This window comes from Chiloscyllium punctatum, chromosome 16 (assembly GCF_047496795.1).
Source record: "Chiloscyllium punctatum isolate Juve2018m chromosome 16, sChiPun1.3, whole genome shotgun sequence".
Lineage (NCBI taxonomy): Eukaryota > Metazoa > Chordata > Chondrichthyes > Orectolobiformes > Hemiscylliidae > Chiloscyllium > Chiloscyllium punctatum.
In genome coordinates, this window is record NC_092754.1 from 21,439,483 (window position 1) to 21,455,241 (window position 15,759).

At 39.2% G+C, this 15,759-nt stretch overlaps 1 protein-coding gene across 10 annotated transcripts in view; it reads left to right on the plus strand.

The window, feature by feature from the left end:
• ubr4 (ubiquitin protein ligase E3 component n-recognin 4) overlaps positions 1–15,759 on the plus strand; it is a 198,092-nt gene that overhangs the window by 18,276 nt on the left and 164,057 nt on the right. For all 10 annotated transcript variants that reach the window (XM_072586453.1, XM_072586462.1, XM_072586455.1 and 7 more), the window contains exons 7-14: positions 2,666–2,807; positions 3,629–3,753; positions 4,528–4,649; positions 5,575–5,634; positions 8,621–8,811; positions 10,706–10,805; positions 11,977–12,114; positions 15,212–15,329. In XM_072586453.1, coding sequence (XP_072442554.1) covers positions 2,666–2,807; positions 3,629–3,753; positions 4,528–4,649; positions 5,575–5,634; positions 8,621–8,811; positions 10,706–10,805; positions 11,977–12,114; positions 15,212–15,329 — 996 coding nt within the window. The remainder of the gene's footprint in view (positions 1–2,665; positions 2,808–3,628; positions 3,754–4,527; positions 4,650–5,574; positions 5,635–8,620; positions 8,812–10,705; positions 10,806–11,976; positions 12,115–15,211; positions 15,330–15,759) is intronic.

Sequence of the window (15,759 nt, forward strand, 5' to 3'; positions counted from 1 at the left end):
ATCTGCAAGATTTAGTGCAGACATTTGCCAAAGATCCTTTTACAACACCTTTTAAACCTGTTATAAACCAATTCTATCTAGAAGGGCAAGGACCAAAGATACGTTGGACCATCACCACCTGCAAGTTCCTTTCCAAACTACTCACCATCTTAATTTGGAAATATATCATCACTCCTTCAGTGTTACTGGGTGAAAATCTTGGAATTCCCTTCCTAAGGGAATTTAGTCTCCCTGCAGCACATGGACTACAGCAGTTCAAGAAGGCAGCTCGCTGCTACCCCCTCAAGGGCAACTAGGGGTGAGCAAAAAATACTGGCCAGCAGCAATGCCCACATCCCCATAGTTGAAGGAAGGGCTGTAGATGTCATATACATGGACTTTAGTAAGGCATTTGATAAGATTCCCCATGGTAAACTAATGGAGAAAGAGAAATCGTGTGTTGTGCAGGGTGTTCTAGCTAGGTGGATAAAGAACTGGTTGAGCAACAAGAGACAGAGTAGTAGTTGAAGGGAGTTTCTCAAAATGGAGAAAGGTGACCAGTGGTGTTCCACAGGGATCATTGCTGGGGCCACTCTTGTTTGTGATATACATAAATGATCTGGAAGAGGGCATTATTGGTCTGATCAAGTTTGCAGATGACACAATGATAGGTGGAGTAGCACAAAGTGTAGGGGACTATACAGGAGAATATAGATAGGTTGGAGAGTTGGGTGGAGAAGTGGTAAATGGAGTTCAATCTAGGCAAATGTGAGGTGATGCGTTTTGGGAAGTCTAATTCTAGAGCAAACTATATAGTAAACGGAAGAGCCTTGGGAAAAGTTGATGATCAGAGAGAACTGATAGTTCAGGTCTCTCAGCAACTGTCGAGCAACCGTCATTCACAGAGATAGTGCACCCTCTTTTATCTCACCCATTCTCCCCCTGCTTCCTTCCTTATAGGTGCTGATCTCTGAGATCAGCTAACTCTGAGATCAACTAGCTCAACATAGAACAGGAATAATGCCCGTGACCAGATCATGTTCCATTCGGCAGTGTCTTTGACTCACTGGGCTGGGTTCCTTTGTTAAATATAAACGGAGTTAATTCACAAATATAACTGTTGACCATTTTTAGCACTTCAGGCTTCTTCTGGCAACGTGATAGTAATGCAGAATGTTGCTATCTGTGGATGTTGCGTTTGTTGTGTTTGGGTAATATTGACCTTGTGAATCATTCCTGCTCAGCTGTTGAGCCTGATGTAAAATAGGAACTTTTGAACATATAAGAAGGAGTGAGGAATATCTGAATTCTTTGGTCAAGAAGACAGTTGTACCATTTAGAGAGATAGCTACAGGAAGCATGTAACTGACAGTCAGCAGGGTCAAGGAAACCTAGCAGGATTGCAATAAAAAGTCGTCAGTGCAGAATTCTATAAGCAGGTAAAAGTATGACCAACATTACTGGATTCCTTCAAGTACCTAATATTAACACAGTATAGGCAGGGAGTGTAGTAGGTTAAAGAATGGCGACAAATTCAAAAAACATGACATGTCTGAGAAAGTTTGAGAAATACAGAAGATGGAAGGTGTGTCCGACAAGGCTGACTTTTGTTACCATATACACAATTATTTGGACTTGAGAATTGAACATTTGATGAAATTTGTTGATGATGCCAAATAATGGAGGGTCGGTGTGGACTGGTTGGGCCAAAGGGCCTGTTTCCACAATAGGGAATCTAATCTAATCTAATGTGGAAGATTGCAGCCAAAGGTTGGAAAACAAAATCCAGGCTTGCCGACTCTCATAGCCCAGACCAGACAGCAGAACTTTTTTTTTCCACCTTAAAGAATTCTGCCATTTGAGATCTTGTAACAATCTAATAGCTTCATAATCACTTCATTGATGCAGAAGATTAATACTGTAGACTTTGGACATGTGAAATAAAGACAGGAAGTGCTGAGCAACCTCGGCAGCATCTGCAAAGAGCGACAATGTTAACAATTCAGATTGGTGAAATTTCATTAGGAACTGTCTAATGAAAGGTCAACTTCGTTTCAGATGCCATAGAACATTACCAGCAATTTCTATTTTTATTTCCTTTTATAGATACCATAATTTTATATGAAACCTATTCATTTTAACTCAATTTCTTAAACTCTCTTGAGAAAATTCTCTGGATTTTTCGTCCAGTAATTCAATGATTGCACCATCATCACAGTCTCGTGAAAGTCCAAGTGTTGCATTCCTTTCATCAATGTATCTATTTATTTCCTTAAAAAATAATTAATTAGTTGGGTGTGCGTTTCTATTTACAAATCCTCATTGACTGTCTCTAATTAGTCGTCTTCTTTTTATCAGTTTTCCAGGATTTGTAGAAGTTTCTCCTAAAAATGTAAGGTGAACAGGCTTACAATGATCTTGCTTCTCTCTGTACCATTTCTGAAAAGGGTTGAACATCTAACACCTAGTCCTTTAGTACATTCTCAGTATGAATATGAACAACTCACTTGTATTGAATCTAGGTTTCTTTTAAAGACAGTTGGCCTGAATATGCTGACTGTAATCTGCCATACAGATGTTTCCTCTGAGTTCTTTGGATCTATTTCCATTTACATGATTAGACTGATGTATTTACTGAATGATAGCAGGCGAATTTTGACTTCTTCCTCATCTTCTTCTGTTTTAGGAGGCTCTGAGAAGTTGCTACGTGTTTGTTTAAACCTTCCCTACTTTCTGCGCTACATCAACCGCTTCCAGGATGCTGTCTCTGCCAATTCCTTTTTCATAATGCCTGCAACAGTTGCAGATGCAACTGCTGTGCGAAATGGGTGAGTCACAAATGCTCATTGAGGACTGCTGGGTGTGATGTTTGATTGGATATTTGACTGAAAAAGTTGTTGTGTATTGATTGCTGTTAGCCAACATCAATGTTTCCTTTTCTAGTCCATGTCAGTTGTTAAAGGAAAGACTCCTTTTGAATGGGTAAAAATGGAAATGGGAGCTGTTACTAAAGCTATACAAGGGCCTAGCTAGGCCACAGCTAGAATACTGTGAACAGTTTGGCCCCCTTACCTAAAGAAAGAACCATATGACGAAGTCAAACCTGAATATGGAGGGATTTTCTTATGAGGAGTTGTTGAGGAGGTTGGACCAATATTCATTGAAGCTTAGAAGAATGAGAGAGGTTGAATGGCGTAGAAGCCAAGAGATTATTACCCTTTGTGGGAGAGTCTAGAACCACACAGGCATAATCCAACTAAAGGGTTACCCATTTTAAGACTGATGTGGAGGAATTTTTTCTGAGGGTACTGATTCTGGAATGTTTACCAGAGTGCTGTTGAGGCTGGCTGGTTTAGTGTATTCAAGGCGGAGGTAAATATGTTTTTATAGCAAGGGAATCCAGGATTGTGGAGATAAAGCATGAATATGGAGTGGAGGATCATCAGATCAGCCATGATCTCAATGAATTTGAACTGCATTTCATAGGCTGAGGCTACTTTTGCTCTTGCATGTTATGGTTTAATGGTTAATTCCAGTGGAAGTTAATCTGACTGTGACAGATCCAATGACCTCTTCATTTAAACTTTGCTCTATAGACATTTTTAATTTCTGGAGTGCTTGGTTTTCTAAGATGCTATTGTTTCTTCAGATTCCATTCCCTGGTTATTGATGTTACCATGGCTCTCGACACCCTCTCACTGCCTGTTCTTGAGCCACTGACCCCTGCAAGGCTGCAGGATGTGACTGTATTGGCCCTGAGTTGCCTGTATGCAGGTAAGTCTTAGAAAGACTAAAGCAATTTCCTGTGCTGGATAGCATGTGTCTCATATGCAGGGAGAATGCTTATTTAAAGTGTCATTGTTCATAAGAAATGGAATGTGGGATATATCCACAGTTTGAAAAGAAATCATGACCTTATATATTTCATTCATGGGATGTGGCTGTTACTAACCAGACCAGCTTTAATTGCCTAGAGGGCAGCTAAGAATCAACCACATTGCTGTTGTTCTGGAGTCATGTATAAACCATACTAGGTTAGGTTGGCTAATTTTTTTCTCTAAAGGATATTAGTGAACCAGATGTTGTTTCATGACAATCAGCAGTTACATGGTTGCCATTAGGCTAACTTGCCATTGAAATTTTTTATTGAATTCAGAACTCAATGTTGACCATGGTAGACTTTTGAACTCTGATTGCCTAGAGTTCTGGATTACTAAGTAAGTGATAAGGTCACAATGCCACTACTTCCACACTCCTCATTTCCATCTTATGGACCGATTCAGTTGTTGATTATTGAACATTACTGCTGTCTTGATAACTTGCAGATCATTTTTGTTCTCTTGTCAATTTCATTTACTACTTTTTTTAATAGGACAATATTGCCATGTCATGTCTCCACTACAGTAATCTTTTATTAAAGTTCCTGATTTGTTCTTCTCAGCACAGTACAAATGACAAACCTCACATCTGAAAGTTGCTTTCGAGGGATGATGTCTAATCCAAATTTTGTTTGTTAGGTGACTAAATCCCAGTATTCTGTCTCACCAGGAGTAAGTGTTGCAACATGCATGGCTATTCTACATGTGGGTAGCAGCCTGCAAGTACGATCTGGGTCCACCAGTAAGGAAGAAGACTATGAGAGTGATGCAGCCACAATTGTACAGAAATGTGTAAGTATTGAATAAGTGAGCTGAGTCCATCAAATGTGTAGCATATACGTTCTTAAATAGTGATCAGACTGGTCAAAGATGTAATTTATTTTAACTTGTTTGATGCAGTGTTGCTGAGATACAAGTTAGTGTGATCCTATCTGGATGGAATACATAAAGGTTGCATATAATAGTTTTTGTCAGGCAATGTCCAAGAAGGCAGTATTTATGGTATCTAACTAAATTATGTGCACACACTTCCATTGTGATTGAATGATCCCTTTACTTCCAGAAAGTTGTTTTTTAAAAAAAAAATTAACATGTCTGTCCTATACAATTACCAGGTGAGGGAAGTTTTTGTATCTTTTGCATGTGGAACATTCTTCCCAAAAAAGCTACACTGAGACTGCTTCAAGTAATTTCACATTGACCCAGTAGTGCTAGCTGAACCTGATCAAATCAAAGTGATGAAAAGAATGTGCTGATACCTTATAGTCTTCCACTGCAGTATATATATATCTAACATCTCTCAGAGGTTTTGAGGATTTTGGCCTATTTAGTTGACCTTTCTAATTTGACGTAATATATATTTATTTCATTAAATTATTTCCTATCAGGGCCCAGCTGATCTTCATTCAGCCTATCCAACCTGTCCTGGTGTGTATCTTAAACTGATGCTCTCTATCATCATTTCTCTGCTTCTTATCATAGATATCCTATGCCCCATCATAGAATCACGGTAGATATGAGGCTGGGTTTAAGGTACTTTTGCAGTTATTTCTAATCAACCTGTTTAGAGATGTCATTACACACCATCAGAAGCAGGTGGGGTTTTAACCCAGGTCTCAGTTCAGAGGTATGGACATTACCACTGCCCCACAAGAGCCCTCCAGTGCTTGCGTTTATTGTCTGAGAACATTACTAATGTATGACTCATCATTTACAGCTGGAAATCTATGACATGATTGGGCAAGCAATTAACAGCTCACGACGTGCAGGTGGTGAGGTAAGGAGTCTCTTTGGTGTTTTACTGAGCAAGAGGAAAAAAAATTGTTGAATTTAGTAAATCTTTGCTGTAGGAAAGTTCGAGATTGCTTTGCAATTCAGAGGTGGACAGTTGGCCATATATTCTGTGTCGGCGGATAAATGCAATGTAATAATTGCTGTGATAAAATCTAGACTGCTATTTCCTGAGTTTGTAATATCTTTGTGTCCCTTGCAACGAATAACTCTGAATTGTATCAGATATTTGTTTGACTCCAGAGGCCCTAATCCAGGGTGGTTCTTAAAGGCTTTATTTTTTTATTTTATTTAGCGATGTCTGCAAGACCCATCCTCATTCTGAAAATGTTTTGATGCCTTGTGGTAGTTTTGCTTCCTTGATGCTGTTAGGTAGAGAACTGCAGGATATTTGCTAACTAGCAGTGAAGGAAAATACACCTTTGGTTAGGTTGATATATGACTTGAAGGTATTTATTCTTTCATGAAATGCAATGTTAATGGCAAGGCCAGCATTTTTTGCCAAGCTCTCACTGCCCTTGAAATGAACGGCTTGCTCAGTCATTTCAGAGCACAGAGTAAGAGTCAACCAAATTATTTTGGGTCTGGTATTGACCTGGGTAAGGGCAGCAGATTTCTTTTCAAAAATGATATTGATGCACTTTAGATGATGGAGTATTGATCATTGTTGTACTTGTCCCCCTCAGAATACATAGGGGTTGCTGAAGTCATATTGACAAATTACTGCTGTTCAATCTCTGGGATTGTGTTCATTGTAATCATGAAGCTGAAGGAGATAGATAATGAGTCAAATTATAGCAACAGTAAATTGAATTGTTTCATCCTGAATGGTGTTAAGCTACTTGAATGTTGCATCTAGAAAAGTTGAGTATCAGACTCCAGTTTTACTACTTGTAGATGTTGGAGAGTTTTTGATGGATCAGACCGAGAATGAGATATCAGCATATACTAACCTCTGTTCATATAACTTCCATAGCATTGATGTGGTTGATCCCAAGTTAAGTTATTGATTGTCTTGGGCTTGGCAATGATAACCATGGGTTAATGGCTGGGCTTTCAAGATAGTGATTGCAAATAATTAAAATATTTAACAGATTTAAAAATGTATTTATATTTACAAGCAATTATAATTAAATGCCATATTTTACTTGACACAATGTAACCTGACATTTGTCAGCAAATGTCTGAAACCTATCTTCAGCTAGCTTTGTTAACTGCTTCATTTTTAGAGGAGTTGGCGAATGGATCTGAGCATTGTCATATTCCCATGTAGCAAACAGGAGCACTCTTAATCTTATGATCAGAAGGGAGGGTTAGTTGGAGAACGTCATTGCATTTGGCAGAGAAGGTTGGATTGAGGTTACACCTTTTTAAATTTCCTATAGTGATGCTCTCAGGCTGTAATGATTGGCCTCCAACAGCTACCCCTTCTTCTGACTCCAACCATTGGATAGTCTTTCATTTGGACCTCCACTCCCTGACTCAAGGTTTTACATTTAGCTCTTATGTCCATGCCTGGAATAAAGCTGCAATGAGATCTGAAGGTCAGTGGTTCTAGTCCATTCCAAATTGTTCACCTGGTTATTTGTGAATATACAGTGCTTGATGGCACTATTGAGGAGTTTTCCCATCCCTGCTAATAATATGATGGTTATTGATTTGGTTAAATTTAGTATTGTTTTTGTGGGAATGGCAGACAATTTTTCGCATACGTACAGAGAAGTCAGTGACATACTTGTATTCAAGTTGTTTGGTTATGTAAATTGAGAGCTCTATTATGTAGGCCTTGAACACAACAGCTTAAATATTAGCCAGACAAAAGCCTTTGCTGTATCCAGTGCAGAAAGTTGTGTGAAAGACTGTTGTGTGAAATGATCTGAATTCTTGAAGATTGTAGCATCTTTAAACAAGCAATTTTGGGAGGAAGTTGAGTAGAAACTTCAGGCAAAAAACAACTGAGCCTTGTTTCTTGCTGTGCTTCATGATTTAGAGAGAGGGAGGTTCAGAATTTGCTCTGATTTGTTGCCTGCCTATCCAGTAGCTATTTTCATAGCATGTTATTGGACTGCAGAGTTTGCCGAGGTCTCTTGTCCTGCTTCACTGTATCTTCAGTCTGCTGAATTTTATGTCTGGAAAGTGAATAAGTCTTATCTCATTCTAAAGTACATACGATGCTTCTGCTTGCACATTATTTTTTGTAGTCTGCATTGAAATAGATCATTTGCCAATCATAAATAGGTGAGGATATTGGGTTACATTTTGTGATGGATTGCAATTCTGCTAGTGTTAGTTTACAGCAACTCATGGAAACCCATTTTTTCAAGAGACTTAAAACCAGGCCCCATCCCTTTGCTGAACTGGATGTAAAACATGCCATGGCTGTACTAAATGGTGAAGTTTCGACCATGATAAATGAACACCACTAAAACTAAGTGGTTGCAGTTTGCTTTCAGATAATATGCCTCTGTTTTTGTTCACGTAGGAATGATTACATTTAAAAAGCATTTTGTTTTCTAATTCATAAGGACTTTATAGATTATTACATATATCAACATTATCAATTGTTTGTGTTAGCAAGTTTGTATGAAAATGAATGATTGCAAATGTAGGGACATCATTTTATGTTTCTCTAACCTTTTTACAAAATATCCTTTCTGCTCTATGCTCTTTTCATCAATAGGAGTAAGACTTTTGTGTTTCTGAATTTCAGACTCATAATTTGAGAGTTTAGTATTTGGAATTAAACATGTTACAATATATGGTAACAATCAATGTATGGAAAAAAATCCTCAATGTTTAAAATTCAACTTGACTGAAAGAAGTTCTTTATCTTGTAATCAGTGGATGGATTTGAATGTAGCTAAACATTCTATGCAAAGTACACCATGGGATATTAAATTAGCTGTATGTTTTGAAAGCATTAGTTAGGCACAGTAGTTGGCTGACTTGTGCTTTGTGTCTTCTCTCACCAGCATTATCAGAATTTCCAATTATTGGGGGCCTGGTGTTTACTAAACAGCCTTTACCTGATCCTGAACCTGAGTCCAACAGCACTTGCAGACAAGGGGAAAGAAAAAGACCCACTAGCTGCACTGCGAGTCCGTAACATTGCTGCCCGTGTGAAGGAAGGAGCTGGATCCCCCAAGCTAGCTCCTGTTAAAGGGTCAGTAAGGAATTTGTAGATAAGTTTTTTTTTTAAGAATTATAGGTACCTTAAAAATCAGGGCTGGGAGACATAACGTTGAATGTTTTTAACAGATCAATATCCATCTATTGAATTAGGCAACAGAAAATTGAGATTTGCACTTTAAATGTATAATTTAACACACAGCAGTTTTCAAATTCCATTTAAGCTATGTAGCACAAAAGAGATCTTTTGGTCCACCTTGTCAATGCCAGTCATCAAGCACCAATCTGCTGTTGTTCTGTTTTCCAGCACTTTGCCTGTAGCCTTGTATGCTGTGACACTTGAAGTGAGACCTAAACACTACTACAATAGTGTGATGGTTCCTGCTTTTCAGGCAGTGAGGTCTAGATACCGCCAAACCCTGGGTGAAACAAAATTCTTTCTTAAATCCCCTGTAAATGTCCTGTCCTTTATTTTACATCTGTGTCTGGTTATTTATCTCTCTGCTATCTGGAAAGGCTTCTTCCTATCTACACCACTTGTAACTGAGACAACTCAATCAAGGCCCCTTTTGGCCATCCCTGCTCAGGGACGCTGTTACACGTGTGGATGTTTTGATTTAGCACCATATCACCACTGTTGCAAATTTTAAAAAAAACATTGCCTGATGGGTAGTGCTTTATCAGGTGTAAGAGCCCAGTTCCTTTTTTATTGCTAATCAACCTGTTCAGAGATGTCATGATGCATCTCTGGCACAAATGGGACTTGAACCTGAGTCCCCTGACTTGGAATGTAGAGTTCCATGAGCATCACTTTCTCTTGATCAACCCAGGATTAACTCTTACAGGGGCTTTTGTTTCACGCACTGATATAACAAACTCTTTCACTTTCAGTTCCAGCCTAAAATAAGTATTCCTAAAATAAACATTCATGATGAAGGATTTATGCCCAAAATGTTGATTCTCCTGCTCCTCGGGTACTGCCTGACCTTTCAGCATGACACTTTTGACTAAAATAATTATTCATCAACCATTCCATAGTAATGATGTGCTTAATTGCATATGAAAATAATGAATTCTTAAACTGCAAAGCAGAACAGGTGGATGGTAGGTTTCTTACAAAACATCACATTAGCGACCAGATATTCCAGATGCTGATGGAGCAGAATTTAATTTTTTTAATCCCAGATTCCCAGCATTCCATTTTCTAATCTCGCTACATAATTGTACTTAGTTTTCTTTCATTTCAGTTTTATCTTGTTGATAGTTTGGACAAAGTTTACATTTGGGCGGCACGGTGGCACAGTGGTTAGCACTGCTGCCTCACAGCGCCAGAGACCTGGGTTCAATTCCCGCCTCAGGCAACTGACTGTGTGGAGTTTGCACATTCTCCCCGTGTCTGCGTGGGTTTCCTCCCACAGTCCAAAGATGTGCAGGTCAGGTGAATTGGCCATGCTAAATTGCCCATAGTGTTAGGTAAGGGGTAGATGTAGGGGTATGGGTGGGTTGCACTTCGGCGGGGTGGTGTGGACTTGTTGGGCCGAAGGGCCTGTTTCCACACTGTAAGTAATCTAATCTAATCTAATTTATCTCTGAAATTGGGCAGCAGAGGGCTCTGAAACATTGGTGGGGTACTGGAGCCCTTTTACCTCTGTTGTGAGTTCTAGCTCTTGCTTGTGACTGGTGCCAAGAATTGGCATTCATATCGAGAAAGAATCCGGCAGGGTTTTGGGATCATATCTCTGTTACGAAGGAAATTGCAAGGAATAAACTGCACAATGTGGGCAACTAAAATGAATCTGAATCATTTTCTATGTGTGATCATTTTCATGATGGGTTTCTGTATAACGAGTGATCATACATACTGCAAACCGATTCTTCACTTTTTTTATGAAGGGTTGATATAATTTTGGATTTGTTTTCTGCTGCAGACATCAAGGATTTGGCGTCTTGTCTGTGGTTCTAGCAAATCATGCTATCAAACTATTGACATCACTCTTTCAGGATCTGCAAGTGGAAGCCCTTTACAGGGTAAGTAGAGCTCCTGTTGTAACCCACCACACTATACATGTGAGGACACCACTGTTACCTTTTCAGGAGTCTTGCAAATAATATTTACAGGTACACAATTCCTTATCCGAAATTGTCAGGGCCAGCTGTTTTTTCAGAACTCAGAATTGTTTGGGTTTTGGAACAAATGTGGCAGCACCCTGTAATCAAACATCAACACTGCAGCAAAAACGTATGAATATTCACGCTAAGTGGGATAAATAAAGACTAGAAATACTACCGCAGTTTATTTATGGAGTAATATACTGATAAGTGAAATATATAGACCATAAATATTCAAGGACATTTTATTTCCAGAAAAAATATTCCAAGAAACTAGTCAGTGGCATACGTTCACTTGTTCGTTGTTGAATCCACTCGGATTAACAAATGGTTATGATCTTCATTTTTTGCCCCATGGTAGATCAGACATCATATTCTTCAGTAAGCTGCCACACAGACATGTCACAATCAAGCTTTTGCAGTCACTCCACTTTCTGCATTATTTATAATGTCAAATGCTTCCTTTTCTTTTTAAGATTGTTATGCTTAGGAGTATCTGCAGCTCTTTTTGGCATTTTGACACTGAAATTAAACACTGGGGAAAAAAATACACAATTGACGCCTGCCAGTGCTGGGCCGCACTGCCACGTGGGTCTAGTGGGTGTGGACATCGCCTGCCGAACAAACCTTGTTATGCTGACATGACTGATGCTGCACACTCCACGAGAAAAGACTTTGAATTTTGGAGCTTTTCAGATTTTTGGAATTTTTGGTAAAGGATTGTGTATCTGTATTACTTTGGATTCACTGGGGTTAGAGGGTAAAATTGATTAAAGGTTGAACGTTATGCAAGTTTCCATGTATAAAGGATTGTGTGTAAATCATAAGCAACACATACTTGCATTGATATCCTGCCTGTATCCCAAATTGCATTGCAATCACTGAAATGCAATATTGCAATATAAGTTACGAGACAACCAGTTTACACACTTCCAGATATTGACCAGACAATGTTTCCCTAGTGGTTGAGGGACAAATATTGGGCCACAAAAATGTCTGGGAGAACTCTCTTCAGCTGTTGGATGAATATTGCTATTGTTAAACTAATCTACTGAAGGCCATCATTATGGTTAACCTTTAATTTCAACAGGGCTGGAGAGGTGATGGACCACCTGCAGAGCTAAATATCATGGCACAGAGCTCATCTATTCAACGTGTACAGAGGCTGATCGAATCTGTTCCCCTCACCAACTTGCTCTTCACATTGTTGTCAACATCTTACAGAAAGGTAATCACTCATACCACAGAGGCAAAGTACAAAATTAATAAAGTTGCATATAATGTCTGTGCTGTCTCCTTGAAAAACCAAGCTAGAATTCATCACAGCATCCAAGTATCTCTTCTCAGCCCTTTGTTGTCTCAAACTAATCCATTTGCCCCACTCTGTCCTCTGAATATGACATAATCCAAAACTAACCCCACTCTATAGCTGTCTCAAACTGGTCTACATCAAATCTTAGCTAATCCCACTGACCACCCTCTCCTTAATCACCATATTAATCTAATATGAAACCATTACAATAGCCCCCCTCTAAACTACGTATCAATTCAAAACTAGTCTGGTTATCTGCTTTTCCTGGAAGCCGTGTTAAATAAAAACATAATATCAAAACCATTCTCTCTCTCTTGATCAATTCAGGGCTGATCCTACTGTATAGCTTGTACTACACAGTCCTGTTTCAATTGTTATGAAGTTGAAGGCATGCACTGTACCTGTAAGAGAGAATGCTGTTCTGAACTGAGAACTTAGATGTGTATATGACTAAATCCCAGAGAGTACTGTAAAATTGAGAATATGTAACATTTGGATGTGAAATAGATATTTGTGTTTTGGTTGTTGTTTTGACAACAAATTGAATTTAACCAATCAGTTTCAATGATGCCCCAGGCTACTAAAACCCAATTGAGTTTGAATTTAATGTTTTGATATTGGCAAAACAATGTTGAGGAGGTATCAAAATGCAGGCATTTTGAAAATTAGTCAGAGAGAAACTGGACACCTAATTTCCCACTAACATCTTGTTCTCCAAGAAATTAGAAAAACACTCTCTATCAAAGATATCTTTTCATGTGAAACATAATCGCAGTAAAAAGAAAGATGACCCAGAGAAATCAGCAGCCGAAAGTGTGACGACACAGAAGAAGACAGTGACTGTGGTTTTGAAATTATAGTCATAGACCTGTACAGTGTGGAAACAGACCTTTCGGTCCAACTCGTCAATGCCGACCAGAGATGCCAACCAGAGATTCCAACTTAAGCTATTCCCATTTACCAGCACTGGCCCATATCCCTCCAAACCCTTCCTATCCACTTACCCATCCAGATGATTTTAAATGTTACATTTGTACCAGCGTCTACCACTTCCTCTGGCAGCTCATTCCAAACACGCACCAGCCTCTGCATGAAAGCTTTGCCCCTTAGGTCCCTTCTATATCTTTCCCCTCTCAGTATTAACTTGTGCTGTCTAGTTCTGGGCTCCCCAACCCCAGGGAAACTATTTCGTCTATTTATCCTATTCATGTCCCCATGATTTTACAAACCTCTATAAAGTCACCACTCAGCTTTTGATGCTTCAGGGAAAACAGCCTCAGCCTAATCGATCTCTCCTATACGTCAAATTCTCCAACCCTAGCAACGTCCTTGCAAATCTTTTCTGAACCCTTTCAAGTTTCATAACATCTTTCCGATAGGAAGGAGACCAGAATTGCACGCAATATTCCAACAGTGGCCTAACCAGTATCCTGTACAGCCGCAACATGATCTCCCAACTCCTGTACTCAATGCTCTGACCAATAAAGGAAAGCATACCAAACGCCGCCTTCACTATCTTACCTACCTGCAACTCCAATTTCAAGGAGCTATGAACCTGCACTCCAAAGTCTCTTTGTTCAGCAACACTCCGTAGAACCTTACCATTAAGTGTATAAGTCCTGTTAAGATTTGCTTTCCCAAATTTATCTTGCATTTATCTAAATTAAAATCCATCTGTCAATCTTCAGCCCATTGACCTATCTGGTCAAGGTCCTGTTGTAATCTGAGGTAACCCTCTTCTCTGTCCACTACACCTCCAATTTTGGTGTCACCTGCAAACTTACTAACTACACCTCCTATGTTCATATCCAAATCATTAAAATAAATGACGAAAAGTAGTGGGCCCAGCATAATCCTTGTAGCACTCCACTGGTCACAGGCCTCCAGTCTGAAAAACAACCCTCCGCCATCACCCTGTCTTCTATCCTCGAGTCCGGTCTGTATCCAAATGGCTAGTTCTCCCTGTATTCCATGAAATCTAACCATGCCAACCAGTCTACCATGGGAAACCTTGTCAAACACCTTACTGAAGTCCATATAGATCATGTCCACCACTCTGCCCTCATTAATCCTCTTTGTTACTTTTCCAAAAACTCAGTCAAGTTTGTGAGACATGCTTTCCCATGCACGAAGCTATGTTGACTATCCCTAATCGGTCTTTGCCTTTCCAAATGTGTGTAAATCCTGTCCCTCAGGATTCCCTCCAACAACTTGCCCACCACCGACATCAGGCTCACCAGTCTATAGTTCCCTGGCTTGTCCTTAGCACCTTTCCTAAATAATGGTGCCACATTAGCCAACCTCCAGTCTTCTGGCACCTCCCCTGTGATTATTGATGAGACAAATACTTCTGCAAGGGGCCCAGCAATCAGTTCTGTAGCGTCCCACAGAGTTAGCAGCATATTGTTATAGAGTTCAAGGCAGATAATCGGTTAAGTCAAAGGGGGGCTTAAAATTGTGAATACTTGTGGTATAATGTTCACTTCTGATGTTTAAAAAAAGAAATTGTCATTTTCTTTAAATAGTGGAATTTGGGAGTTCTCTATCACTCCTATTTTAACAGATAGCAAGGTGAGCTTTTCTGGGTGTTTGGTTTAATTAACAGAGTGTTTCACCTCTACGTCATAACACAATCCAAAACCAGTCTCACTTCTCATCTTTCTCCATACGGTCCTATGTTCATTGGGAAAATATACAAGATCATAAGAGAGACCAATAGTCAGTCACTTGCAGTGTTTTATGTTTCAATAGTCCACTGAGGTCCAGTCTCTCCCTTAATTATCTGAACAATTTAATGCACTGTTTACTTTCAAGCTCTTTCAAATATTGAAATTCTGTAGATCGTTCTACTTCAGTAGAAATTGCCCCAACATCACAAGATTATCGTTGTTTTTACTAAACAATCTTCGTTCCGAGTCCCTGTTGTTGTTGTTGTGTTATCTCAAGTATGTACATAATTTGATTTTTTTTAAGAAGTGGAATTGTTTTTAATTTTGTCCCTTTGTTTCCATAGGCTTGTGTTCTTCAACGCCAACGGAAAGGCTCTGTGAGTAGTGATGTCAGTGCATCCACTGATTCAAATACTTATTATGAAGATGATTTCAGCAGCACTGAAGAAGATAGTAGTCAAGGTATTAAAAGAAGCCTCAAGATTTATGTACAGTTCTAATGAAGGGTGAAAGTTCATCACAGTGAAACAGAAGATAGTTAATCTAGTAGATTGCCTGAGATGCTAGGCAGATTGTTGAGGTATAGTAGCAGTTTTGCAATAAAATTAAAAGTTTTTATTTCTATGTAATGATTTATAAATCAGCTTAGCGACATTTCTGTCCAGTGGATGGGTGTGTGACCATCTGGTGACATCATAAGCCTAAGTCTAGAGATAAACTCCGGGCTCTTTTACTTTGAGAAAGCCAAGTTAACAAATCTGGTAGTGTTGCTCAAAGTCTTTTGGAAATAAGTCAGAAAAAGTAAGAAGTAAGTTATTTTTATTGCTCAATGAATTGGTTGCTGGGAGGAGATGAAGCATCATCAATGGAATAAGGAAGAGGTTATGTTCTT